The sequence below is a fragment of the Neolamprologus multifasciatus genome, chromosome 11, assembly GCF_963576455.1.
Source record: "Neolamprologus multifasciatus chromosome 11, fNeoMul1.2, whole genome shotgun sequence".
Lineage (NCBI taxonomy): Eukaryota > Metazoa > Chordata > Actinopteri > Cichliformes > Cichlidae > Neolamprologus > Neolamprologus multifasciatus.
In genome coordinates this window covers 2,580,417-2,607,945 of record NC_140449.1, presented here as the reverse complement: position 1 = coordinate 2,607,945, position 27,529 = coordinate 2,580,417, and the positions used below count along the sequence as shown (strand labels likewise).

The following is a 27,529-nucleotide window of genomic DNA, read 5'->3' as shown; positions in this document are numbered from 1 at the left end:
TATACTTAAACACCGTCCCTGTCAGCCCATTACTTTATCTCTCAGTCAGGTTTTCATAGTTTTCTTGATGAACATCAAACCGCCGACACAGGTGAGTTCATTCTCAGGAAAAGCAGATCGACTCTTTAGTCTTCTTTAGCGTCGCAAACACGCTGCGAGTCAGAACTGAACTCCAGGCCTGGGCTAAAAACGCCCGGCGTTCGTGGCGGGGTGCATACCCGACTGAGGCGCGGGACCTTCTAACCACCCTACTGAAGCCACGCCCCTCCTCTTCTTCTTTTTTGTAAATGTCGATTTTTTCCTTTAGTTCACACAGAATGAATAAAAGTATAAATGCATGAAGTGAAGCTGAATTTAATGTTGGTGTCGATTATTTCCAGGTGGCTCCAGTGGTTCTTCCAATGACAACCGCAACTACCGCTACAGTAATCGTTACTACAACTCTGCTGTTACACATTCAGACTATGAGATGACCAGCCCTCAGGTACCACTGTCGATGTTTGCAGACACAATAACAGACAATTATTGACACGGTGTGAGGACCTTTGCATCAGACGCTGCTGCAGGAATGTTTGTCCCGGTCAGATTACTGCAGCAGCTTCATTCGTTGGCTGTGGTGAAATATTTTGGCCACACTAGTTTTTTCTGACCATAATCCTTTTTGAGTAGTTTTATTTTGAAAATCTGCATGTTGATTTTAAAAATTGTGAAAGACAACAGTGTAAGCATAGCAAACTCTTCACTTCCATCCATGAACATCAGTATTCATTAGAGGTGGGAATCACCATACATCCCACGATACGATATTATTGCAATTTTTAAAAAATATTTTGCGATATTCAGATTCTGTACATAAAGGTAAACTTTATCAATATTCATTTTCTCTAATATCAAAGTCTCACACTCAGTCTTTCTCTCATTTCAGTTTGATTGTTGACAAACTGAACGGTTTGTATTACAGTCTAGTCCAACTTAACTGAATCAACCATCTGGTACAATTATAGCTATTCTGAACTATGCAGTTTATGAAAACTATGCAGCCCCTTCAGCAACTGAAGAATTTGAAAGTAAATTAAAACAAAATATAATTTTACATTAAATAAAAAAGTTTTAAACTTAATTAAAATAAAACATGTCTTAAATTAAAATAAGTAAACTGTCATGTTTATTGCTGCCAAAAACAAGTTAAACACATTTGGACAGTGAAGGAATGTCAGGATTCTTGCTCAGAAAAAGGATCAACATGCTCTGAAGTCAGAGCACAAAAACCTTTTTGTAACAAAATATCGATTTCTGCTGTCCCTGTATCCATACATTATTAGCAAACAAAATATCACCATGCTACACAGTATCCATTTTTTCCCCACCTCTAGTATTCATCATGATGTATTTGTCCTTAAACACTCGTCCTCCAGCCTGTTTGTAAAGCACTTCTCTGAAACTGAACCTTTTGATGTTTTCATCCAAATCTCTTACTGGAGTTCCCATAATATCCATCAAATAAGCCTCTTTTCCAGTAGCACCGGCTGGGCACCATTTGACTTCTCTACTCTACTCTTGGTTTCAATTGTTAAGCACCACCTGAGTGTGGGTGGCAGCCTGAAAGTCCGTGATGTCATCTGTGTGTAAAACAGTCGCTCTGTCTGGATGCTGTCGTCAGCCGCCGGGCACAAAAACGTCTGCGCCTCATCGTCAGAGGTTGCATGTAGCCGACCAATCCACTGATTGGTCGCTTCCTGGCCAATCAGTGGCATTTAGTCACACTTTCATCTCTACACGGCTCGATGGGAGCCCTGGCCGAGTAGCTTAAACAAGTGTCTGGTAGCGCGTACTAGCACAGAGACAGAGTTGAGTCGGTGCTCGTGGAAAAGAGACGGTGCTGTCACTGGTCCCATTATAATCCCACTGACCGTCTCTCTTCGTCTCCATCCAGGCTCCCTCACAGCAGCAGATGAGAATGTGGCCAGGCAGCGATGGCGGAGGTGGGGGTCAGGATCCAGGATACACCCAGTTGCTGCTCCATAAGCCAGCTGCCTCCCAACAACACCAGCGCCACTTCTTGGACCCGCCCCACCACCCACACCCAACTTACTCCCACCATGGGAATGGTGGCCGTGGCCTGAGGCAGGGTGGACAGACAGGCATCGGCGGAGGGGGGGGCCCACAGGGATCCTCGCCCCAGATGAGTGACAGCATGGATGTGAGTGTATCCCTGGGGCTGCACCACCTGGGGGCGGTGTCTTCCATGGAGGCCTCTCAGTTTGGCTCTGCATCTCTGCCCCTCGCTCTGCCAATCGGACTGTCTGCCTTCCGGACTCGGACGGCTCCCACCGCCCCAGGGCCACAAGCCCAGCCCCCTGAAGACTACTACCCCGCCTCCAACAACAATAACCCCACTGGGGGAGGCAGAGGGAGGCCGGACTCAGACGAGGGGCCAGCCAACTCTTGATAAAACCTGAACCATGCCCTAAAGCCATACAATTTTAACTACAACTACTACAACTACACACATACAGCCAGAGTTCAGAGACAAAGAGGTGAACTTTGTGCTGAAGGAGACTTTGTACTGCATGAGAGGAGGAGGAAGAAGGAGGAGGATGCTGGGAAAACTCCTTTTTCCTGTTTTAGTTTGTCTTTGTCGCGCCTGTAACTGGAAAGGAATGATTGTGACCAGTTTGTTTTTATTAATTTTAGTGTTGATTAATATCATTTGATTTTTCTCGGGTTTGAGGAGTTGTGTGTTCTGTGTGGTTGTTGTTTGAGTCTGGAGAGGAGGAGGAGGAGGAGGATGAAGGGGAAAGAGAGAGAAGTTTCCCATTTTATTCCATGAGGTAGCTGCGAGCTGAAGGAGGGCTCGTGCTCGCAGCAGTTCATGTCTGCACACGTGCGTGCGTGCATGTGTGTTTGTACGATATGAGATCAGATTTGTAGCAGGCCCCCCCCTCGCTGATCTGGACGTGTCGAATTCAGGTCACAGGTGAAGTGAAAAGGACCCATTTTGAAAGTAGGTGTAAATGCAGGCAGGAGGCGATACATATATATATATATATGCATATGTATATATATATGTGCTGCTACACGAAGAACACAGGCGATCTGACAGGTTGTGATTGAGGACTCTCTCGTTTTTCTTTGCGTTCGTGTTCTTCCTCTGATGTTTGGTCGCAGCAGCACGGACAGCGAGAGGGAGACGGAGGGAGGCGGTGGTCACGGGACACTGACGCCTTGCTGACACTCACAGGGATCTCCTCCTCCTCCTTCTCCGCCTCACGCTCTCCCTGCTTTCCTCTTCCTCTCCTTCTCCTGTTGTGTTTCTCCTCCAGACAGCTCCTCCTCTCTGTGCTGCTAATCACCATGACAACTGGTCCGGATTGCTGCTAAAGATCCAACACAGATCAATAAAAAAAATAAAAAGAAATAGAAACAGAAATTTAAAAAAAAACTTTTTAACCCTTCTGCTTAAGAGAAAAGGATAAAGTAAGAACCACTGCATCTCAATGTATTTATTACTATTTAACAAGAAAAAAACAAACTGAAAGTAACCCTTTTTTCTGCTCTTCTTTGTTTGGTTGCCTTCTTTCTGCAGGTGAGCTCTGATTGGCTATTGTAACAGTGACAGTAACTGGTGACATGGGAATGCCACTGGTTGTGGGGCTGGGTGGAGGGTAAGGGTTGGGGCAAAATAAAGTTGGATATATAATAAGAATAAAGAGTATACTTTTGCACACCAAAGTCAAACAAACATCAGCTTTCTGCTTTTCTTCCTCCTGATCTGATCGTCGCCCTGTCAGGTTGAATGCTGCACTTTTCCGTCCTCGCGTTACTCCTCGTACTTTATAAAGAAGTGTGGATATCCACTGCATTAATGAAACGTGTCATCATAACGACTGTTACACATGAAACAGGCTACAATAAGCTTTTTGTCTTAATTAAAGGTGATGAAGAAGCGTGAAAATGAGCTACTTGTAGTTGTTAGCTCGGTGCTAATGCTACCACAAGCTAAATGGGAGAAAGGAGACTTCCTACTGCATGTCAACCACTGCCTGATCACTGACCTCACACAGGTGAGTTGTGTGTTGTTCTTTGAACTTGTTGAGTTGTAGATATGTGCTGGCTCTGATGTCTGCAGCACTTATGAAGGTCATTGCCAAAGAAACTGGATGTACAGCATGTCGGCCCTGCAGGTAATGGATCTGTTGTGATGACCTGATGGAAAGAAGCAGCCGCACATCTGAGTGAAAAGCTCAACCCTCACCCGACTCTTAGGTTAGGACTGGGAACAAAGACTCTGTAGATCACGCTGCCGGCTGAGGGATTTCCTCAAGTCGGATATTTGGGAATCTACTGGAAGTTTTTCTTTTTTAATTGACAGTTCTTCCAGAGTACGGTCAATTAAAGACCAAAATACTCAATTTTGCTCTACAGGGGCCTGATATCCACTTACAAGGACGTTATCCTGCTACTGTTGTATCAAAATTTTAAACGAATGTCCTCATATGTGGCTCTGATTTTTCTTAGAAACAAAAATCAGGTAAAAAAAAAAAAAAAATCTGTCAATTCTTTGTTTTTACTTTCATCAGGCCCCGATGTGACCGAATATCAAAGAGAAATTAAAAATGCTGCTGTGGAGGAGTTCGGGTCTGAGGAGGTTAAGTATCTCGGGGTCATGAGTGATGGGAGAAGGGAGCGAGATCAACTGGCAGATTGGTGCAGTGATGCGGATGCTGTTGTCGTGGTGACGAGAGCTGAGTGTAAAAGCAAAGCTCTCAATTTACCTGTGGATCTACATTCGTCCCTCACCTGTTGTCACGAGCTGTGGGTAGTAACCAAAAGAACGAGATTGCGTTTACAAGCGGCAGCAGTGAGCTTTCACTTTCAGCCATCCAGGAAAGGCTCGGAGTAGAGCCGCTGCTCCTCCACATCAAAAGGAGCCAGCGTGAGATGGTTTGGGTAGCTAACAAGGACGCCTCCTGGGCGCCTCCTGGACGCGAGGCATGTCCCACCGGGAGGAGGCCCCGGGGCAGACCCAGGACACGCTGGAGGGATTATATCTCTCAGCTGGCCTGGGAACTTCTTGGTGATCCCCCGGAGAAGCTGGGGATGTGGCTCGGGGTCTGGGCTTCTCTGCAGGCTGCTGCTCCTGCAACCTGGCCCCAGATAAGCAGAAGAAGATGGAAGGATGTACTGACAGTACTTTGTGCTGTTAAATCTGAGATATCGAAGTTAAAAGACACAGCTGGCCAAAAGGCATTAAGTGGAAGAGAAGTTAAACGTTAGCATGATTGGCTTGCTGATGTTTGACGAGACAAACAGGAGGCTGATGATATCGTGCATTAATTTATTTAAAAAGTTCATCATTATTCCACAGGCATCACACTGACAGGCGTACAGTGATACATCACAGCCCTCAGAGTGTATGTGATGCTCTGGTTCAGCTGTTTTTGTTGGCAAACATCACCCGTCTGCTTTTACAGTCAATCAAACTTTGGTTAGAAAAAGTCTTTGAACTGAATCTTGAGATGCACACGTTGGGTTATCTTCATCAAAATGTACTTTCAGTAGTTCCCTGAATATAAAGGCGCTCGTGCTCGTGTGGTGCTTTGAGTTCACGTGCACACTCATACCAGCACTTTGTAGCTAACATTCAAACAAACACAATGGAGGTTGTAGCCTTTATATACTACACCTGTCAGATGATTAGTCTAAAAGAATCACATGTCAACCTGTGCTTTTAAGATTATGGTTAACAACAATTTTAAATCTTAAAACAGGTGTTTACAATTGAGGTTACACGTTTTAAACATTCAGTCTTTTTGTGTTTTCAAAGCTTGTTTACAAAAACCCTGATTGAGACGATTAAGGAGACGATTGCTTTCATGTTGATGTTATTCACTGGATTATTTCGCTCTCTTCATCAAAAGCGATTATTAATGTGCTACGTACTTTGGAGTTACCAGCGCCCTGTCCCACAGGAGTGGGGCGGGGATCAGGGGAAGTCAAAAGCTACTTGGTGAGCCAACAAACAATGGCTGAAACATTCTTGGGAACACAGACTGTCAGCTTTCTGGTTGGAAGGTATCTGAACTGCTAAACCATCGTTTGAAAGGTTCTTTGTGGCATCAGCCTAAAGAACCACTTTTGGTTCCAGTTGGCACCTTTATTTTTCTGAGTGTATCTGAGGTTAAGAGATACTGGCTTGATATAAGTCAAAAATACATGCACCACATACCACATAAGTACATAAGAATGAAAACAAATACAATATCCCGTAAAAACGTGAAAAATTTCCAATAACAGATCACTAAGAGCAACATTAAAACAATCACACTAAAAGAATTATTCTCTCGTTCCTTTAAGATGGACTTAAACTCCCCTCAGGAACCGTTTCTGACTATTTCAGTTCCTTCTGCAGATGATTCCAGGAAGCAGGAGCAGCGTATTTAAAAGCCCTTTTTCCTGATTCTGTTCTGAGTTTTGAGACAATCAGTTGTCTGATATCATGAGAACGAAGCCTGTGTTGTTTTTCCACATATAAACACACAGATAAGAGGGAACCAGCCCAAGGAGAGATTTATAAAGACCAACCAATGGGAGAGTCTGTGAATATACAGAGACGGACATTTAGCAGCAGCATACAAAGAACAATGATGTACACGATTCCTATAGCCAGTAATAACACGTAAAGCACAATGGTGGAGGGTATCAAATTTCTTTAGATAGTGTGCAGGTGCCTTCATAAAAAGCACGTCACCGTGATCCAATAAAGGTAAAAAAAAGAAAAAAACTTGCAGGAATCAAGTGTTTTCTCACCTGGAGGGAGAAACAGGATCGATTTCTAAAAAAGTAACTTAGTTTAAACTTCGACTCAAGCCTTTGAATGTGAGTTTTAAAATGATAAATTCTGATCTATAACGGTTCCTAGATACTTGTAAGAACATTTCAGTTTCAGTTCCTTGAATGGTTTTAATCTTAGGAGACGTAGCTAACAACTCTTTGTCATTTGAGAATATTTCTCTGCATTTAACACCAACTTAAGTTGAGTTCAAGGACTGAACGACATCAGAGGCAGACTGCAGAAATTGCAGGGTTTGTGCTACTGAAGGATAATTTATCATCTGCATAAAGATGGAAGGCAGCATTTGATAAGTTATCTCAAAGGTTGTTTATGTAAAGAGAAAAAAGCAACGGTCCTGGTGCGGAGCCCTGAGGAACTCCTTTGGATAGTCGGGGGAAAGAGGAAGAAGTGTGGACACAGTGTGTTCTTGCTGACAAGTAATTTGATAACCAGCTTACAGCATTTACAGACAGACCAATGTTGTTTAGTCTGTTTACTAAACCAGCAGCAGCCCCATACATCAATGATGTCATTAACCACTTTAATGCAGCGGGTATTGTGCTGTGTTGTTGTCTCAATCTCCACTGATGTTGGGAAAGAACTGGATTTTTGTCCAAAGAAGTCTTAATATTAATAAGCTTTTCTAGAACTTTTGCAAAAGCAGAGGATTTAGATATGGACCTGTAGTTATTCCAACAAAGATTTCTATGTTACTGTCTGAGAGGCTGAGACTACAAATGTAAGTTGGTGGTTCAGCTATAAAATCTGCAGAAGAGGATCAGGTTGACCTGGTCCTGCAGATTTATTTAGCTCCACCAGATTTAAAGCCCTGTGGAGGTTTGGACCACAGATTCAGTCTGGTTGGTTGCACGACAGCCGCCTGTTGATTCAGCAGTTTTCATTTTTCAAAGACTGGCATCTCATTATGTCCCCATAGGAAGATTTTATTATTTTCCATTTTTAGGATCCTTCAGATGTCGAGTCGTTTTTGAAAAGTAAAATTCTGATTTTGTTGTTTTTGCTTTTTGTTGCCGTCCCGTTCAGCTCTGTAGCATCAGAATTATTGACTGAAGGCCAAGAAAAATATCATTACAGCTTTGCTACACTGGTTCACTCGATTGATCTTTATAATTTATTTATTTATTTTTAACTTTTAAGTTATTACAATCAGAACAGACATGACTGGGGTAGGAAAGGGAAAGACGTGGACAAGAGAAGTTTGACTAAGGAGAGGGAAAGAAAAACAGGGGAAGTGAGAAAAGACAGTAAGGATCTGCAGGATCACCTGCTGGGAAAAAGAAAACAAACAAAAGGAGAACGACTGTTTTTCTGCATGACAATGAAAAAGAAACAAATCTGTCAGGAATTAAATTGTAAGAACTAAACTGCGCAGACTGTCCGATTGTTGTTGTTTAGTTTTTTAAACTTTAGTGGTCCTGTAGCGGCATGTTGGGGGGATTGTACCTCACTAAAAAGCTGAAGCATGCACACTGACTGTGCTCTAAAACTCAAAGCCTTAAAGACCGAGGAGTCCTACTGTCAGTACTTCACCTCGTGCCCGCTGAGCGTTTCTGATGAAAGCTGAAACCCAGCATAACAGGAGTGATCAGCTTTGAACAAACAGCTTCATGCTGCTGTCATTAAAGCAGAAGTAGGGCCACAGAAATAAAGCAAATACTGTTAAACTGTGCTGCTGTTATTTGAGTCACACCTGAACCAGTTGGCAGCAGTAAAGTCAACAACGGGAAACTCTTTCCTGTCAGGATGTACTTTTATTCTGAAGGAGTCTGAAAGTTGGAAGAGTAATCAAACCTTGCTGGGAGAAAGAAAGGCGGGAAACAAAGAGCTTTGGATGGATTGTGGGACGGCGAGCAACAGAATTTAAACTGGATCAGACATCAGTCAAAGAGTGCCGTTACCAGCTCCTCCATGGATACTTCCTGATGCCACAGTAGATCTCACATTATTGGAAAAGAAGAAGAAGGATAAGGCATTTATTTTAAACTCATACAGTTCAGGCTTACATTGACCAGTATTATAATTATGTTCAAATATATACAAACACAGCTGGTCAAACTGGTGTGGTTGTGGTCCTAGAGCAGAGATTCAGCAAACACATCAGAACACACATGATGGGACTTACAGGTGTGTTTTATGGATTCTGGCGCACTGTGGACTCAGGAAATAAGTAAGGGCACAAAACATGGGGTTGACATGGCTGATAGCTTTGGTCAGCAGAGATAAAGAGTCGGGCAAGAAAGAAAAGATGGCAAAGACAGTGGGAGGAAGAAAGGAAGAGACGATGGCTGTAAGAATTCAAAGGAGGATGGGAGACCCACAGGACGGAGTCGGAGAGAGGAGGTGGTCATATCAAGACATACTGGTTTGACCACTACAGCAGCGGTCTCCAACCTTTTTTGCGCCACGGACCGGTTTATGCCCAACAATATTTTCACGGACCGGCCTTTAAGGTGTCGCGGATAAACACAACAAAATAAAACTAGTACCAGTACCAAAAAAAATAAGATTTATTCATAACACACGTGAAAAGACCCAGGAAAACCGAGTAAAATAACGCTGAAAACCGATAAAAACCCTGAAAACTATACATTTCACACCTGAGCCTCAACTCTCGGCCCAGTACCAAACGACTCTCAGACCGGTACCGGTCCGAGGCCCGGGGGTTGGGGACCGCTGCACTACACTACTCATGATGGGAAACATGATACGGGGGAGTGTGGCTACTGTGGAGAGGAGGAAACATGCTCAGAAACATAAAAATCATCATCGGGCCTTATTTCAGTTTTAAAAAGAGGGGAAACTGTTTGGATTTGAGTTGTTTTTTTTCACACTCCACACCAGTTGGTGGCGGTAATGCACCATTCAGCTGTTTGCCAGCTGCCTATTAAAATCTAAACTCAAGAAGAAGAAGTCGGAAGCGTTATTGTGGTCGTGAGTGGACGCTGCGGAGCGCGGACTCGTTGCCGTGCCTCGTCTACAGGTAAGCCCGAGCTCGGCAGCAGGACGCGGACTGTGGAGCGGCGCTGTCCGCTGTTGGCGCAGACTCTGTAACAGCCCGCGTGTTTGTTTCACGGGAATGGTGTTGGGCATCGTCCACCTGCCGAAGTAAAGACGCTCGTTCACACTTTGACCTGTCGTCGTGGGGTTGTTTGGAAATGTCAGCAGCTTCCACGCTTCTGCTGACACGTTTATGCCGCCTCTTATCCGCCGCATAAACTTTCTTGCGCGTCTACACCAGGCTGTGCGCCAGCGTCTGTAGACTGCGCACGCATAAAAGTGCACGCACACATTGCGCGTGGGTGGCTGTAGGTCAGGTGGCAGAACTGGTTCGAGCCCAGTCTGCTCCAGTCTGCATGCAGGATTCTGACCCGTGTTTCTCTCCGATGCACTAAGATGTTAGTCAGCTAAGCAACCTGTGCTGTGAATGCACCAGTCACGTAAAGCGCTCTGATTGCTCAACATGGTGTAGATAAGAGTGCACGCGGACAGCCTGAGTGATAGTGGGTGTGAAACTTTGTTCCTCTGGTCCAGGAACATCTGGCTTCATGTCGATCAGCTGCGATATTAAACAAATCAAAGGGCAGTTATGTCACATCTGTGCTGAATCATGATTTAAAAAAATCACAGATGCGTTTTAATAAAACGTTAACATGACGTCACATCATGACGTCACATTCTTGACAGTTTTTAAAGCCGTTTGAGATGAAACGCGGCACAGACGTAGACTGATGAAAGTTTCACGTCAACTGTTGAGGATGATTTTATATGAATTTGATGCAATCAGACTCTCCCTCAACGTGTGCACGCACATACGTGTGTGATCATCACTGAAGGAGAGGCGCCTAAAGCTCACATGTATGCAGATAAGAGGCAGCTGGCTTCAGCACATCTCGCAGCTCGCTGACCCGCGGTGCTTCCTAATCCACTGAGGATAAAGGCGACACAGTAAGAACAGAAAATTGGGATTCTTTCCTTTATTTCTGCTCTTTTAAGTATCAACTACACAAAAAGCCTCCTGCCAGGCTGCAGGTGCAGTTGGACAGACTGACAGGGTGGAGGGTGACAGAGTGAGAGGCCTGATAAACCAACTGTCGTCTATATCTTTACCAGCTGTCGGCTATCAGCTACACTCAGGTCGGGGCTGGAAATAAAAATTTTCCAAACATTTTACAGCCACTAGTTTCTGTGTAACATTTGACCAGAACGATCAAACCTTATGAATGTGAAGGTTCTCAGTCATCCAGCTCATCGTAGTCAAAGGAGCTGCAAAGAAAAGCGTCTGGACTTCTTTAAGTTGCTTGAAGGTGATAAGGTGGGGCCAGGTTTCACAATGAGCTCACCCGAAACTCTGGCTGATTGGGACCCACACCCAGTTCCACACCTTGTCTCAGGTGATTAGAGGATCATCAGGGGGTCCTTTTGTCCCTCTGTGGGGGGAAACTCCCACTAGGTTTATATCTGTGACTCTCCACCATTTGACCTTAGAACTGAAGAAGCTTCTCGGATGAAGGTGAAACGTCTTCAAGTAACTTAAAGAAGTCCAGACGCTTTTCTTTGCAAGCTCCTTTGACTACAAACCTAATGAATTGTATCATTTATTCTTAACTCTGTTACATTTCTGTACAGTACTTTTTTTCTTACAGTGTATCATACATGTGTACCTGTACACACTGATGTAACACAGTATGAACACATTAACTTAATTTAAACCTGACATGGTGGCTTCTGCATTGTTTTAAATTTACACACCACTTCATAAATTTACCCACATTTGGTCCTAATTTCCACCCCAGCTCAGGTCCATCAGTATGTTTCACAGCTTTATCCTACAGTCTGTTTGCCATGAAGCAGAGGTTCAGCTTTAATCTCTAATATTGAATTAAACATATAGGATTGTTAGCCATTGTTCCCAGACTCACACGAGCAGGTGTTTCATTTCCCCTCAGAAACAGAGACGAGTTACGAGGTCTGGAGATGGTTAATCCAGTCATGTTAATGTTAAACTTTAAGTTAGGTTCTTCATCTCACGTTCTCCATGGTGGTGTAAAAACCCCAAAACAAATGTGTCCAAAAACTGGACGAGCATTCACTCTATTCACTCTTCTTGATTTCACTTGTGTTTGCAGTTGGCCAATGAGAACAGTCGCTGTCCTTGGAGGAGGGATTGGGGGTTTGGCTGCATCCTACTACCTGTGCAAGAGCCCCCAGGTTACCAAGGTAACACATGCTTTGTTTGATCAGGAGAAAAAAGCTGGGAACAAAAACCTTCATGTATGGTAAATGGCCTGTATTTATATAGCGCTTTTACTTGTCCCTAAGGACCCCAAAGCGCTTTACATATCCAGTCATCCACCCATTCACACACACATTCACACACTGCTGATGGCAGCTACATTGTAGCCACAGCCACCCTGGGGCGCACTGACAGAGGCGAGGCTGCCGGACACTGGCGCCACCGGGCCCTCTGACCACCACCAGTAGGCAACGGGTGAAGTGTCTCGCCCAAGGACATGTATGATGTATGAAGCAAGATTCTCGAGCACCCTTATTACATCTGTTAGAAACACGCTGTGACAGTGTGAGCTGGAAACCTGCTTGTTACTGGTTGAAGTTCGTTATTGTCGCGCTGTTTGAAAAGCGTGCGTGAAAGGGAGTCAGTGTAGGTACTGGAACAAAGGGAGGTGGTGTTTCCCCCACACTAGCTTCTTTTACTGGCTCCCTGTTCAGTCCAGAGTTGGATTTGAAACCCTCATTTTTCTAACCCTCATCAAACAGGAAGTGAAACCTCAAGATTTGATTAGGAATTTCATTTGTAAAACGTCCTCAGACGGGCAGGAAGTCCTGTGTGCTCAGTTCTGCTCAGTTTTATTTAACACTCATCTCAGGACACTTTATATGAAAGGGCTGTTTCACATCAGTGCGTTGACCTCACTGCTAGTTAGAGCGAATGACCCAACTTTGTGTTGCGCTGCTCTGCGGCTGCTCTGCGGCTGCTCTGCGGCTGCTCTGCGGCTGCTCTGCGGCTGCTCTGCGGCTGCCCTGCGGCTGCTCTGCGTGTACGAGATGCTCCTTCATTTCAAAACATTGTATCCGTCTTTGTATCCACTACGAGAGTCTGTGTAGTTTTATATCCAAATGTTTAGTAAAACATGTGTCGCTCATTCATCAGCACAAAAGCTTTGAAACTGTGCCGACTAGTGAAGAGTGTGTCGTTCCCACAATAGCCCCCCCGAGGTCCACAGAGCCGTGGAAAGCACTCTGGAGATCCCTGTATGTGGAAAAGGTGACCAAACTTGGACGTGTACAGAAAGTTCCTGTTCTGCAGGCTTTGCTTCTATTGGTCGCGGGAAAGGGCATCAGCACGCACCGCGTCGATGCACGAGTACATCACGCTCCACATTTGTGCTTGTGATGCTCTTTCCTCGCCGCAGCAGGAAACTTAATGTGTGGCGAAACCTGTAGACATGAGTGGGTTTCAGGGCTGCGTCCAATGTGAAAGGATATAGTGATTAAAGGACTTCCTGTGCAGGTGCAGGGCTTTATGTCCTCCAGGAACATCTAAAACATGAGATATGCAAACGAAGATTCAGGAAGGTTATTAAGATGTTTCTATGAAATGTTGTGTTACTGCCGTTTCATTTGTCTTTCATTTCTTGGCCATTGCTGCGATTCAAACCTAAATATCCAAACAGGTCATTCTTCTAGAGGCAAGCAGTCGTTTTGGAGGTTGGCTGTGGTCCACTCGCAGATCAGATGGAGCAGTGTTCGAACACGGACCCAGAGGGATTCGACCTGCAGGGGCAGTGGGATCCAACACGCTCAATATGGTGAGTTCATATCATAACAGCAACACTGAGACCAAATCACAGCAACTGTTGATGAGAGCTGACTGACAGACTGAAACCTGTGTGTGTGTGTGTGTGTTTGCAGGTGGATGATTTGGGTCTTGCAGAGGAGATTCTGCCGGTCAGCTACAGCCACGTTGCCTCCAGAAACAGATACCTGTATGTTAATGGTCAGCTGCACAAAATGCCGTCAGGAATCAGGTGAGTGTTTACAAATGTTTACTGTAGAGATGGACCGATCCGATATTACGTATCGGTATCGGTCCGATACTGACCTAAATTACTGGATCGGATATCGGTGAGAAATAAAAAATGTAACCCGATCCATTAAATATCAAAAAAGCACCTCACAAAACTTGCAACACGGCGTAACTCGGCTCATAACCGTAGCACGTCGGAGCAGTGTGCATCACGTGATAGAGCAGCTGTGTGTATTTGTAGCGTCGCTACCAAACCAGCATTTCATCTCCGAGGACGTTTTCCCAGAGAGAAGTAAAGCAAGTGTGTAAGTTCATCTCTGAATGTTTGTAAAGCATTCCAGCGTTAAGCTTAACAACTGATATATGGAGCGACTGCCTCTCTCTCTCTCTCTCTCTCTCTCTCTCTCTCTCTCTCTCTCTCTCTCTCTCTCTCTCTCTCGCTGCTACTTCAATCATGAAACTGATCAATGATCAGCTGATCGTCTCTCTTCTTTGTTTTTGTCTCACTTTGCACCAGAAAGAGGAAACCAGCGGCTGAACAACAGCAGCACGTTTAAGCTTGATCAGCTGTTGTTAGAATTTATTTAATATTATTTCTACACCAGGATCTTTTTCTACGTAGCTGACGTAACTGTGCAGGGGCTGATCTAGCAAAGTTTAGCCAGGGGGGCCGATAGGGCATGAACAGGGAAAAGGGGGCACAAAGACATACTTTTCTTTCTTATTCTCATTTAAAATGTCTAGTTTTTAATAAATAATTATCTGACTCTTACACCCAAAGTTTTAATCTGATGTAAAATATATAGAAGTCCATTACTGTATATAGTAACTGTTAAGTCTAATATACCCTAGTAAGCTATAGTACCTTTTCCTTTGGGAAGATACCATCTGTGCAGTCTGCAGTTCTGTTGAAGAAAGATGTTGAATCTATTTAATTATTCTTGAAAAATAATTTATTTCTGTGCATTTTTCCCCTGCATCAAATTAAATTTGATTACATCGATTAAGCATCATGAGGTGGAGGGTGGTTCCCTATTTTTTTTTTTGCTGGGAGTTTGCAACCCTATTAGTTAGGTTGCTTAATATTTCTGCTAAGTACTCTTTAAAATACCAGAATAGGGAGGATGGAGCAGGTTTAAGGTTATTAGATTGATCAGTTTTGCTGAACTATGAAATATTTTGGGTGCAGTGTATTTTTTACATACAGGTATAACAGAATAGCTTTAGTGTTGTTGTTGTTGTTGTTTTTTAACTTGAGTATGAACTTATACAAAATGCAGCAAGATATTAAAAAACTGTTTTATTGATTAAAACACACTATATTGGATTCATATCGGTATCAGCACATATCCAAATTTATGATATCGGTATCAGACATAAAAAAGTGGTATCTCTAGTTTACTGTTTGAATCAATCCAAACATGTTTGATTTTGCATTATGTGCTGCTGAATGTCGACTGGCTGTATATTTACCCATTTCAAATGAAATCACGAAGCGTAACCTGTAACTTTCCGTCTCTTTGTGCATTTTTCCTTCAGTGGGATTGTGCGGACAGTCCCGCCTTTCTCTCGGCCGCTGCTGCTGAGCGTCGCTGCTGAGATGCTGGTGAATAAAACCAAGAACGACGACGAGTCAGTCCATTCGTTCGTTTCTAGGAGGCTAGGAAAGGAGGTGAGAAGAACAGTAAACGAGCCCCACACACACACAGTCGCTTCAATAAAGTTGTGGTAACATGGCAAGAACAGAGATGCAACAGGAGCCACCAATCAAACGCATTATTGAAACCAAGTTACTGACCGAACAGCAGCTAAATATAGCAACAAGAAACCCAAACAGAAGTGACCTGATGTCAGTCTCCAAATGTTCAGCAGTCTGGAAAACATTCGCTGATTTAGTAACTTCAATTTTATTTATTTATTTAGGACAGTGCATGTTAATGAACATAAATGTAAAAAAAAAATTACATGAATGTAAACATGCCAGATTATAGCCAAAGGCTCATTTCCATCTGTTGTCCTTAAACATAAAAAAATAGACAATAATTCATAAAAATTCATCATTCATTCATAATAAAAACTCCATCACCAAACTTACACATACACACCATTCTGTTCCCAAATAAAACATTAAAACTATACAACTCATACATGATCACACACTTGATTTTTCCATAACCAGTTTTTAACCTTTGCCTTAAACAAATTGAATGTCGAGCATTCTCTAACGGGTTGAGGACGACTGTTCCACAGATGGTCACCCTTGACAGAGAGGACGTTCTGCCCAAATGCTGTCCGTCTGTGGGGTATAAACAAGTCTCCTCGGATTGTAGCTCGAGTGGTCCTGTCTGAGCTTTCTTTATGCCTAATAAACTGCTTTAGTGGTGGTGGAGCAAGGGAGTGTAAGACTTTATATATTAAACACACTCTTTTAAGTTTCACTAAGTTATTGAAGTTCAGTAATTTATGTTTTTTTAACACATGACAGTGGTGGTGGGAAGTCTGTTTTTTGTCAAGTAGTTTTAAACTTCTTTTATAAATGTTTTCAATAGTTTTAAGTGTTGTTGGACAAGCAAGTGACCAGGACGTCAAACAATAGTCCATATGAGAGATGATCATTGAGTAAAAATACGTTTTTGCAACATTCATATTTCAATTATTACGTATATGATTAAAATTTCGATTATTAAATTTAAGTATCTGGGACACTTTATTTATGTGACTCTTGAAGTATAATGTTGGGTCTAGAATGACCCCAAGATATTTAAATTCTGGAGCTAATTCAAGCTCTACTCCATCCAGGAATATGTTTGACTGCTTCAAGTTTAAGGGGCGTTTTGAAAAATACATACAGACAGTTTTTGAGGTGTTCAACATTAGGCATGAGTCCTCCAGCCAGCTATGCATTAATGCTAAAGCAGCTGTAAGATCTTTTGCCACCTGCTGGACACTATTTGCTTGCGTATATATAACTGCATCATCCGCATACATTTGAGCAAATATATTTGGACAGACTTCAGGTAAGTTATTGATAAAAAGAGAGAACAATAAGGGCCCAAGAACAGATCCTTGAGGAACCCCTGTATCACAGTCTAAATATGGAGATTTAACCCCATCCAACACCACACACTGTTTCCTGTGTGAGAGATGTGAGGCAAACCACTGAAGAGCCTGACTGGAGATATTAAACTGAGTCAATCTGGACAACAATATCTGATGGTTTACAGAGTCGAAAGCCTTCTTCAGATCTAAAAATACAGCTCCAACACAGGGACTCTTGTCCAGCAAGCTCTTCAAGTTCTCCACAATAAGACTCCTTTCATCAGCAGTATATTAACATCTTATCAAACCCAGACAAATGTTTTTCAACTGCACTTTTGCTTTTGCAAAGGCCCACAAAAAAAACCCTTACTAAAGAAACAAACCCCAGCAGCCGTTCAGTTAAAGTGGAAACTCCTGTGTGCTTACCTGATCATGCACCTCAGTCGTTATTCAGATGTTCAGAAGCTGTTCATCTTATTCTGAGTGAGGGAGGAAACACACTCGTGATGAGCGATGATTATCATTTGGACACACGAGTGTATTTATTAAGGAAGACATGGAAACGTGAAGCTAGTCTCTAACAGGAATTACATAAGATTCACTTAACTGAAAAGGTAACATTGCTCGTGTGTGTGTGTGTGCGTGTGTGCGTGTGTGTGTGTGTGTGCGCAGTTAGCAGACATAGCTGTGGACAGCTTGTGTCGGGGTGTATTTGCAGGGGACTGCAGGAAGTTGAGTGTGCGCTCTTGTTTTCCTGTCCTCTACAACGCAGAGCAGCACAGAGGTTCCATCGTCCTGGGAATGCTGCTGGGCTCAGGTACTCCAACACGTCCACTCTGACAATTTACCTGTACTGCACTTCCAGTTGATCTTAAAATCACTCCCAGGACTTTCTGACTCGCGTGTTTGTCAGGACTCTGATTAAATGTCTGTGTTTAGCCTATAAAATCAAATAATAGCTTTGAGCTCTGGTTCGACACGCTTTATTTTTCTGCCTGCATCGATGCTAACAGATGGTTGTTGTGTGCTGTCATCGTTTGTTTGGCTTGGATTCAGCGTTTTCAGGCTGTCTCACTTTCCTCTGTGCTAAGTGAAGTGTGCGGTCTTTATTGCAGGACTAAGGTTGTATGTTTGAAACCTGCAGGTGAGGCTCAGGTGATTACCCGCGGCCCTCTGGCTAAAAGATCTAAGAAAGAGTCGTGGGCCCAGTGGTCGTTGAAGAGGGGCATGCAGTCGTTTCCAGAAGCCATTGCAGAGAACCTACAACAGAGTGGGAGAGTGCAACTTCACAAAGAGGCTGTTGTTAAACAGATTGATCCTTCAGCCTCTGGTTGGCAGGTTAGTGCGTTTAACTAAACCTTAGCTGGTTTGCAGTGGTGTGTTATGGTGGTACCATCATATCAGACATGGTAGTGTCAGGGATGGCAGTTTGTCTGCTTCTTGCAAGGTTTCACATTTCCTGAAGAGAACGTGTAATGTCTGTAATGTTCTGATTCCCCTCGCCTGCTAGCACGAGGAAGTAACTGCGCGTGTGTGTGTCTGCAGGTCCATTTGGAGGATGGAGTCATATCAGCCGACCACATCATCTCTGCACTGCCTGCTAAAGGTAAGTATGATTGTAAAGCAGTGATGGAGCAACAGCAGCTTCACTCTGAGCTTCCCTGAACAGCTGTAAGGGATTTCCACTGCTTTGTGTAACATCACTCTTTCTCTCACTACCCACAGCTGTGACGTACAGTGGGTAAAATCATTTCCTACGTGTATTTTTAAAGGTGCTCTTGAAATTGTTGCTCTGTGGGACCAGCACTCCAACACAGGAAGTCTGGATTGGCCGTCAGTTTAAAAAGTCCTATTTCTGCTCTTCGGTTCTTCCTCATAGCTGCAAAACTTAGATGCAGTCGACGGGTGAGGGAACTCGACCAGTTCAGACTACCGCTCTCCTCCAGGTGTCTACCCCGCTCCCTTTGACAACAACCGGGGTCCTGAGCAGCCTCGCAGAAACGTCAGCGACAGCATCGCTGTAGATCGCTGTAGATCGCTGCTCTGCCTATGACGAGGTTTAGTTTAGTGGCTCGGGAAGCTGACCCACTAGGGTCTGTTAACTTTGGAGACTGGAGTGACCTGTAAGAACTATTTATACAAATGTAGTTCAATACTCATTGTTAGCTTTATTGTTTTACAGGGTTAAAAGGGACAATTTAGACTTTTTGAATGCAAATATCTTATTAAAGCATTTTAAAAAGATCAAAGCAAAAGCTGAATCAAATGGTACGAATCACAGAAGCAGTCACACTTATTTAATGAGCTTGCTGTGAACTAATGCTGACTTTGTTCTGACCTCTGGGAGGTAGAAGAAGAGGACACGCCACATCTGTGTGGATGTAGTCTGTCGGAGTCGAGCGCTTGGAAGTTGTTTTGTAGACACAAACAGAAGAAATCCAAATCCTCTTGAATTTCTACGCTAACATGGCAAAAATGACAAATCCAGTCACACGTCCACAGTGCTGGGCGGCGCTTGTTATAAACGTTGGCGTCTCAGAGCCAAATGATCTTTCTGGACACCCAATCACTGTTGTTGACCAACAGTCGCCCAACATCCAGCTGCACCGTTCATCTGACTTCTTACACGTGAGTCAGAGCGAAGTTTTCTTTTTTGTTTTTTGATACTTTTTATTTATTTAGCAACATTTTTATGCAGAAAAAAACAAAGAAAAAAGACAAAATATTATGAGGTCATGGGAAGACAATATACTCCCGTGTACACAGCTGCACATCCACACATACATATATCAATACTTTGGTACTGCAAGTTCTATGCATTAGAGAGTGCTGCCACAATTTGTAAAGCCCAGCCATTTTCTCCAACGTCTCCTCCCCAAGTCTCGCAGGTGAAAGTCATACAGTCCATCAATTTGATGTCTTCCACTATAGAGGTAAAAAGTGTTATAGTGGGAGGGTCTTTACAAAGCCAGCGTTTTGTTATAGCCTTCTTCGCAGATGCCAAGAAAATTCTCAGGAGATAAACATCGTCTGTAACTAAATCTTCTGCAAAATATCCCAGATACAATGTTGCGAATGTACAAGTCACATTTCTGTTTTATGTAAATTGTTGAGTCCCTTTTGAGCTTAATCATACATTTGTACAGTTTACTTATCAGGGCTTTGCTACTCCCGGAGTCATAAGCGTCAATGAAGATGTTAACAATCGAGAAGTCTCAGCTGTTTATTCTTTTGCCAATATAGTCACGGAGTTGCAAGTATCGGGAAAAAGTCTTGTTTCTCAAGGCCGTAAGTCTTGCACAGGGTATCAAAAGCCATAATTTTAGATTTTACGATAACTGAACACACAGCAGTGATTCCATGCCACACCCATTGTCTAAATCTACTGTTGTGGGAGGCAGGTAAAAAATCAGGGTCATACGCTGGTCACCTCAGAAGTTTTATCTCTTCCTGAAGTTGTGCCTGCTTGACCACTCCCCTCCAGATTTTTAATGTAAAATTGACCCATTGGCTGGTTGTCAAGATATTGTCCAACTCAGAAGCTGCGTGACCAAGTCTAGACTGGATCGGTGTGTCCGTGAGAGACCTCTCAATCCCCTTCCACCTCGCACAAAAGGATGGGTTACACCAACACACCAAAGACCTCAGCTAGTCAGAGCGAAGTTTTAAACTTCAAAGTAACTTCATGACATTTTCTTCTTGTTTTATTCTTAGTGTAGAAATTCAGTCACATATGAATCATCACATCCATTTTAACATCATCTCCTTCAAATGCATAAGCATGCTTCCTCTCAGATGGTTTCACATCATGAGATGTTTCTTGTGTGACACGTTGGTAATGACTCACTGTTTCTGAGGCCATCAGTCGCAGCTGAACCAGCTGAGTTAGCACTGGCAGGATTGTTTCTAACTGCTGGTCGATTTTATGAACATGTGAGCATTCAAGTTCTCCAGTAAGACGACGGCGACCCCATTTCGAAAACCTGCCTATGTGACACCAAATGTTCTGGATCATTTGAAGGATGACATTAAAAGTTTTTTGAAGCCTTGTTCCTCTGTTCACAGCTCTTTCTTCAGTGCTGCCCCGCTCCTGCCAACCTCTCACCCAGCAGCTGCAGGACATCTCCTCAGTAACAGTAGCTGTGGTCAATCTGGAGTATGACGGCGCCATCTTGCCTGTAATGGTGAGAATACAGGAGAGCACACAAAACACTGCTTTGAATTTTGAGATTACCAGATACAAGAAGATTTTTCACTGTGTTGTAAAAACAAACTGAACCATCACTTTCATTCTGTGAGCCACTGAAGCCTCAAGTTCCTGGAGAAAAGAACATCAGACAGACCGCACACAAGCTTATTCAAACCTGTGTGTCCGTGTGTGTGTTGGCAGGGTTTTGGTCACCTCGTCCCGTCATCAGAGGATCGAGGGTTGCTCGGGGTGGTCTACGACTCTGTCCCCTTCCCTCAGCACAACAGACCAGATGGACAGACGACTAGACTGACGGTACAGACGAACAACACCTTGCGTCACTCTCACAGTGTGTTTCTGTGTATTTACTGTGGCTGATACTGGATTTGTGATCACGGTCGTCTTTTCTTGTTACACTACTTTTTCTTTTCAGACATTTATCTGTTGTGTCTCACAGCCAGCGTGACTATTATGTCATTTCTTCTTCGTCTTCTTCTGTTTTACTGGCAGTTGGCAGCACATTTAGAGCAGGTAGTTGTACTGCCCTCTAGTGGAATAAAATGTAACTGTTAATCAGGTGGAACCAGATAATCTTCCATGGCACAGTGGTTGGGAAACACTGCACTGATGGATGCATCAGAGATAATTTGGTGTTCAGTATCTTTCGCAGAAACACTTGGACTGGATGATCACCTGTTTATAACTGTGCAGGTTCTCATCCAGCTCATGGTAATCTAAGGAACGTGGAAGGTTGACTGGATTCTTTTTTTCTCAAGATATTTTTATTGATTTAAAGCAACAAAGAAAAACGGATACACACAGAATCGTTAAACAACAGACAAGTTTCACAGTGACCGTTTGAACTGAAATATTAGAATACAGATTAATGACACACTCACATGTCTTGTAATTGCTTACATCAGTTTACCCCCTACCCATACAACTTAGAACCCCTATCCCTCAGGCCAGGTAGGAAAAAAATAAAATAAATAAAACAAAATAAAACAAAAAGAAAAAAATTAAATTAAATAAACAAAGCAAAAAGAAAGAAAAAACAAAACAAAAAAACACACACATGAAAATAAAAAATACAAAAAAACATTGCAAATACAACAACAACAAAAATAAGACAAACACACATGACCAGAAAAAAAATAAAATAAAATAAAATAACAACATTTTTTCCATCCATCCATCTTCATCCGCTTTATCCGGGGCCGGGTCGCGGGGGCAGCAGCCTAAGCAGAGAGGCCCAGACCTCCCTCTCCCCAGCCACCTCCTCCAGCTCATCCGGGGGAACACCAAGGCGTTCCCAGGCCAGCCGAGAGATATAATCTCTCCAGCGTGTCCTGGGTCTGCCCCGGGGCCTCCTCCCGGTGGGACATGCCTGGAACGCCTCACCCAGGAGGCGCCCAGGAGGCATCCTTGTCAGATGCCCAAACCACCTCAGCTGGCTCCTTTCGATGTGGAGCAGCAGCGGCTCTACTCTGAGCCCCTCCCGGATGGCCGAACTTCTCACCCTATCTCTAAGGGAGAGGCCAGCCACCCTTCGGAGGAAGCTCATTTCCGCCGCTTGTATCCGCGATCTCGTTCTTTCGGTCACTACCCACAGCTCGTGGCCATAGGTGAGGGTAGGGACGTAGATTGACCGGTAAATTGAGAGCTTCGCTTTTACACTCAGCTCCCTCTACACCATGATGGACCGGTGCAGCGTCTGCATTACTGCAGCCGCAGCCCCAATCCGTCTGTCGATCTCCGGCTCTCTTCTCCCATCACTCGCGAACAAGACCCCGAGATACTTGAACTCCTCCACTTGGGGCAGGACCTCATCCCCGACCCGGAGTGGGCACTCCACCCTTTTCCGGCTGAGAACCATGGCCTCAGATTTGGAGGTGCTGATCCTCATTCCCGCTGCTTCACACTCGGCTGCGAACCGCTCCAGTGCGAGCTGGAGGCTCTCACCCGATGAAGCCAACAGAACCACATCATCCGCAAAAATCAGAGATGAGATTCTAAGGCCACCAAAGCGAAAGCCCTCCGCCACTTGGCTGCGCCTAGAAATCCTGTCCATAAAAATTATGAACAGAACCGGTGACAAAGGGCAGCCCTGGTGGAGCCCATCACCCACCGGGAACGAGTCCGACTTATTGCTGGCAATGCGAACCAAGCTCTTGCAACGGTTGTATAGGGATCGAATGGCCCGTAGCAATGGGCCAGACACCCCATACTCCCGCAGCACCTCCCACAGGACACCCCGAGGGACACGGTCGAATGCCTTCTCCAAGTCCACAAAACACATGTAGACTGGTTGGGCAAACTCCCATGCACCCTCAAGTATCCTCGAGAGGATGAAGAGCTGGTCCAGTGTTCCGCGACCAGGACGAAAACTGCATTGTTCCTCCTGCATCAGAGGTTCGACTAGCGGACGAACTCTCCTTTCCAGCACCCTGGCATAGACTTTCCCGGGGAGGCTGAGGAGTGTGATCCCCCTGTAGTTGGAACACACCCTCCGGTCCCCCTTCTTAAAGATGGGGACCACCACCCCGGTCTGCCAGTCCACGAGTACTGCCCCTGAACTCCACGCAACATTGCAGAGGCGTGTCAACCAGGACAGCCCTACAACGTCCAGAGCCTTCAGGAACTTGGGGCAACATTTTTTAAAAATAAAAAAAAAAAGAAGAAGAAGGGGGGGGGCTTACTGAGTTATGCTGGAAGTCAGGTTCGCAACCTGGAGACTGGATTCTTTAACTTAGGATGAGAATATGAATTTACATGAACTGTCGCTGTTATTTGTGTTGACTTGTTCTGCACACCACACTGCTTTGGAGTATCCTGTGCTAATGGGGGGGGGGGGGGAGCATATCTTCATAGTATTTGAAGAACTCAGCCAGCTTTTATAATGACAACAACACTTCCACTCATTTCACATGTGATTATCTGTCATATCATCATGTTTCCTAGGTGATGATGGGCGGGGCTTGGTTCCAGGAGGAGTTTGGGGTTCCAGAAGCTGCAACAGCGGAGCGTCTCTTATCAAGAGCCACTGAGGCGGTGCGCTGCCACCTCGGAGTCACTGCGGCGCCCAGCTGGAGTCGAGTGATTCTGCACAGGGTATGACCCCACAAATTACCGTATTTCCCGGACTACAAAGTGCACCTGAATATTAGCCGCACAAGCTAAAATCAGGGGAAAATCCTGTTTTGTACATACATTAGCCGCACCTGACTAAAAGCCGCAGGTGTTTCAATGTTGACTTATCATATGTAAGAGAATATGCACAAAGCGAATTGTCAGGAAAGAGATGGCTGTTTGGAGACACACCCCTTTATTAATATTTTGAAAAACAAGTTAGGGTACATATTTGCATAACCTTTTAGGTATATGTACAAGTAGCGGTAAATACAAGTACGAAACATGTACTGTGCTTCATAAACGAGTAACAAATGTAGTACATAACAATAACCTACAGCACACCAGAAAAATAGATTCGGACTACCTTTTAGGCTCAGGTGCAGTGACACGGCTTTAACAAGAAGAAAAGTCATTCACCACCATCTTCCTGCGCACTAAAACCACCAAAGTCCTCTTCTCCAGTGTCGATACGAACAGGCTCAGGATGGCTTCGTCCTCCACTCTCCGCTTCTCTCCTTCGTTGTCACTTTCAAAACCAAACAAATCCTCGTTGTCAGTGTCAGAGTCGAACACCCTCAGAAGGGGTCCAGCCCTTCGAAATCCGTTGGTGATCGTGGATGTTTTCACACTTTTCCACGCTGTCAGAATCCACTGGTGGAGTTGGGCATAACTTGCTTTTCGCAAGTTTATCGCCGCTCATCATCCACGCCTCCCGCTGAACGCGTAGCGCTACTTTGAAGTTTGTTTTTCACGCTACTTGTACATCTTACGATGTACTTGACATCGTAAGAGGATTTGTTTAGTTTGTTTCGCTGTTGTACGGCACTACGTTGCCTGGCGGACGGACATGTGACCAACATACCACTCTTGAACCCCGATCCTTCCGCCAGGCAACGTAGTGCCGTACAACAGCGAAACAAACAAAACAAATCCTCTTACGATGTCACAAAAATCATGGACAATCCATAGAAAAGCCACACCTGACTAAAAACCGCAGGGTTCAAAGCTTGTGCAAAAAGTAGCGGCTTATAGCCCGACAATTACGGTATATAGGACACACACACACACACACGACTGTGCCACACGAGGAGTCAGATGATCTCTTCCTATTTCTGAAGGACAATAACTTTTTTGCATATCGTCATGTAAACATGTTTCAGACGAACAGACACAAACTGCAGTTTTGAAATAACGATTTCATTTATTAATAGAAAAAGGCCATCCAAACATTCCCGCCTTTGACTGGAGGAAGTCACTCCTCCTGAAAACTGCAATCAGCTGTTTGCAGCATAACTGGGACGAGTCTTTTCACATCATTGTGGAGGAATTTTGTCCCACTCTTCTTCACAGGGTTGTTTTAATCGGGCTCATCGGACAGCTTTTTCCATCATGGAAAAATGTTGTGTTTAAGAGACTGAAGTCCCCGTGTTTGGCACAATTAGCTGTTAGTTGAACTCAGCTTCAGTTAATTCATGACGTTTCAGGGACAACTACTTTTTCACATCAGGAAATAATTAAAACTTTGCTCAATGTTAAAATTTCATGATCTGAAACGTGTGAAAAATATCAAAGAAAACATGTCAAATGTACAAATATGTTAAAAAATGAAATTGGAAATGTGGGTGTTCTGCGCAGCATCTTAGCTGTTCGTAGGACTGCACTCGTCTGGACACAAACCTCTGATGCTGTGTCTGAACTCAGGGTTGCATCTCCTGATGCATCTGTTACCATGGGGGCCACTTTGAGGTTTAGCTTCCACGTCTGATCCAGCTGTTCTTCAGACACTATCACTTCTGTCTTCTTTCACAACTTCTGCTTCTTGCCTGGTTGGTTGGCCAGAAGCTGCTTTTGTTTCTGGAACTGCAAGGAAATGCCTTTGGTGGTGTTTCCCATTAGGACTTCTAAATCCAGATTTCCCTGTACATTATCACAGTGCATTTGTAGTGCATCTTATTGTATGCTGTCCCAGTTTACAGCTTATGTCCTGCTAATATGTGCTGGATAGTCTTTGAACCTTTGCGTATGGGTTCATAGCATAGAGGTTCTGTCAGCTGCTGTAGACTCCTGATTAGATGTAGCTACACCGAATGACAGCAACATCTGGAAAAATGAACACAAAAACCTCAAGAAGTACCAGGACTGAGAGAAGAGTTGAAGATGTGGAGGATGAAGGTGACAGTGGTCCCAGTGGTAATCGGAGCACTCGGTGCAGTGACCCCCAAGCTAGTCGAGTGGCTCCAGCAGATCCCGGGAACAACATCCCAGATCTGTGCATAAGAGCGCAGTCTTAGGAACAGCTGAGATCCTGCACTGACCCTCTCAGGCCTCTGGTTGAGTGTATGAGAGATACCAATACTGCACTTTGAGTTACTTTAATAGAGATAAATTATATTTGATCATCTCTTCAACAGGACTGCATACCTCAGTATTATGAAGGACACTTTCAGAGAGTCGGTAAGTATGAATCTGTTTAAATATTATACATTATCGAGGTGTGATGACAAATCGTTTAATGGTATTTTGTCTACTTCCCAGAGTCCATGCGCGGCTTCATAAGGAACAAGAACCTAGCCCTGTCTTTGACTGGTTCCTGTTACGATGGTGTGTCGGTGAATGATGTCATCTTCAGTGGACGGACAGCTGTGGAGGAGTTGGTGGGAACTGTAGTATGATGAAGCTGGTTGCTATGAATCATGGGACTCATGTGGGCTTTAATCTACCACCTGTAATGCCTTGAATCATCCAGACATAGTTTGGAAAAAGTGCGCTCACTGATGTCAGCTGCAGCGGTTTGAATCTAAGATGCATCTTAAACTTGATATTTTTGCCTGTATGACTCGAGATTGTGTTAACACACCTGAATGTCACTGCGGAGCCGCTTCAGATTGTGCCGTCTTTGTTCCCATTGTTTTGTTTTTATTGGTCTGTGGCGACATATGAGAACGTTTCACTTTAAATGGCCAACTTGCCTTCTGACATGATTTGCAGTTCTTTGTTTCTGTTTTTGTTTCATTGCATTTATTTTGAATGTAATTGCTGATAAAGATAAGCTGATATAACCTGCACATACTGGCATAAAGCTCTTCCCTCAAAAATCAGCGTGTGCATCCAGCCTTTAAATTCCTGCCATGACAGTAACGGCTTTTAGTTCTGTAGATGCTGACAGTTAACCATGTCACATGCTGAGGCCTTTTCATTGAGCCAATGTTGTTAATGGTTAAAAACATTCAGACGTAGGCCTGTTTCTGCGGTTATAAAGTGATTTTCT

At 44.0% G+C, this 27,529-nt stretch overlaps 2 protein-coding genes across 5 annotated transcripts in view; both read left to right on the top strand.

Annotated features, from left to right (window-relative positions):
• The window catches only part of dyrk1b (dual-specificity tyrosine-(Y)-phosphorylation regulated kinase 1B), a 64,169-nt gene extending 60,427 nt beyond the window's left edge, over nt 1–3,742 (top strand). For both annotated transcript variants that reach the window (XM_085176701.1, XM_085176699.1), the window contains exons 12-13: nt 381–484; nt 1,934–3,742. In XM_085176701.1, the coding sequence (XP_085032827.1) occupies nt 381–484; nt 1,934–2,449 (620 nt within the window). In that variant the 3' untranslated portion in view covers nt 2,450–3,742. The remainder of the gene's footprint in view (nt 1–380; nt 485–1,933) is intronic.
• Nucleotides 3,743–9,720: 5,978 nt separating this feature from the next.
• ppox (protoporphyrinogen oxidase) lies at nt 9,721–27,359 on the top strand. Of its 3 annotated transcripts, none has more exons than XM_085176726.1 (13): nt 9,721–9,836; nt 11,983–12,073; nt 13,549–13,683; nt 13,787–13,902; nt 15,441–15,573; nt 17,613–17,757; nt 18,085–18,278; nt 18,486–18,546; nt 21,006–21,124; nt 21,331–21,444; nt 24,091–24,240; nt 26,673–26,715; nt 26,797–27,359. In XM_085176726.1, the coding sequence occupies exons 2-13, from the start codon at nt 11,990–11,992 to the stop codon at nt 26,931–26,933; spliced, it is 1,431 nt and encodes a 476-aa protein (XP_085032852.1). In that variant the 5' UTR covers nt 9,721–9,836; nt 11,983–11,989; the 3' UTR covers nt 26,934–27,359. The 3 variants fall into 3 exon arrangements, with proteins under 3 accessions (XP_085032852.1, XP_085032854.1, XP_085032853.1); XM_085176728.1 differs by lacking the exon at nt 9,721–9,836 and adding an exon at nt 9,848–10,801; XM_085176727.1 differs by lacking the exon at nt 9,721–9,836 and adding an exon at nt 10,878–10,990.
• Nucleotides 27,360–27,529: the final 170 nt, after the last annotated feature.

Coding starts and splice junctions, on each gene's coding strand:
- ppox (XM_085176726.1), top strand. CDS start 11,990: ATGAGAACAGTCGCTGTCCTTGGAGGAGGGATTGGGGGTTTGGCTGCA. Junction 18,279..18,485: donor CTTCAGCCTCTGGTTGGCAG/GTTAGTGCGTTT, acceptor GTGTGTCTGCAG/GTCCATTTGGAGGATGGAGT. Junction 26,716..26,796: donor AGGACACTTTCAGAGAGTCG/GTAAGTATGAAT, acceptor TCTACTTCCCAG/AGTCCATGCGCGGCTTCATA.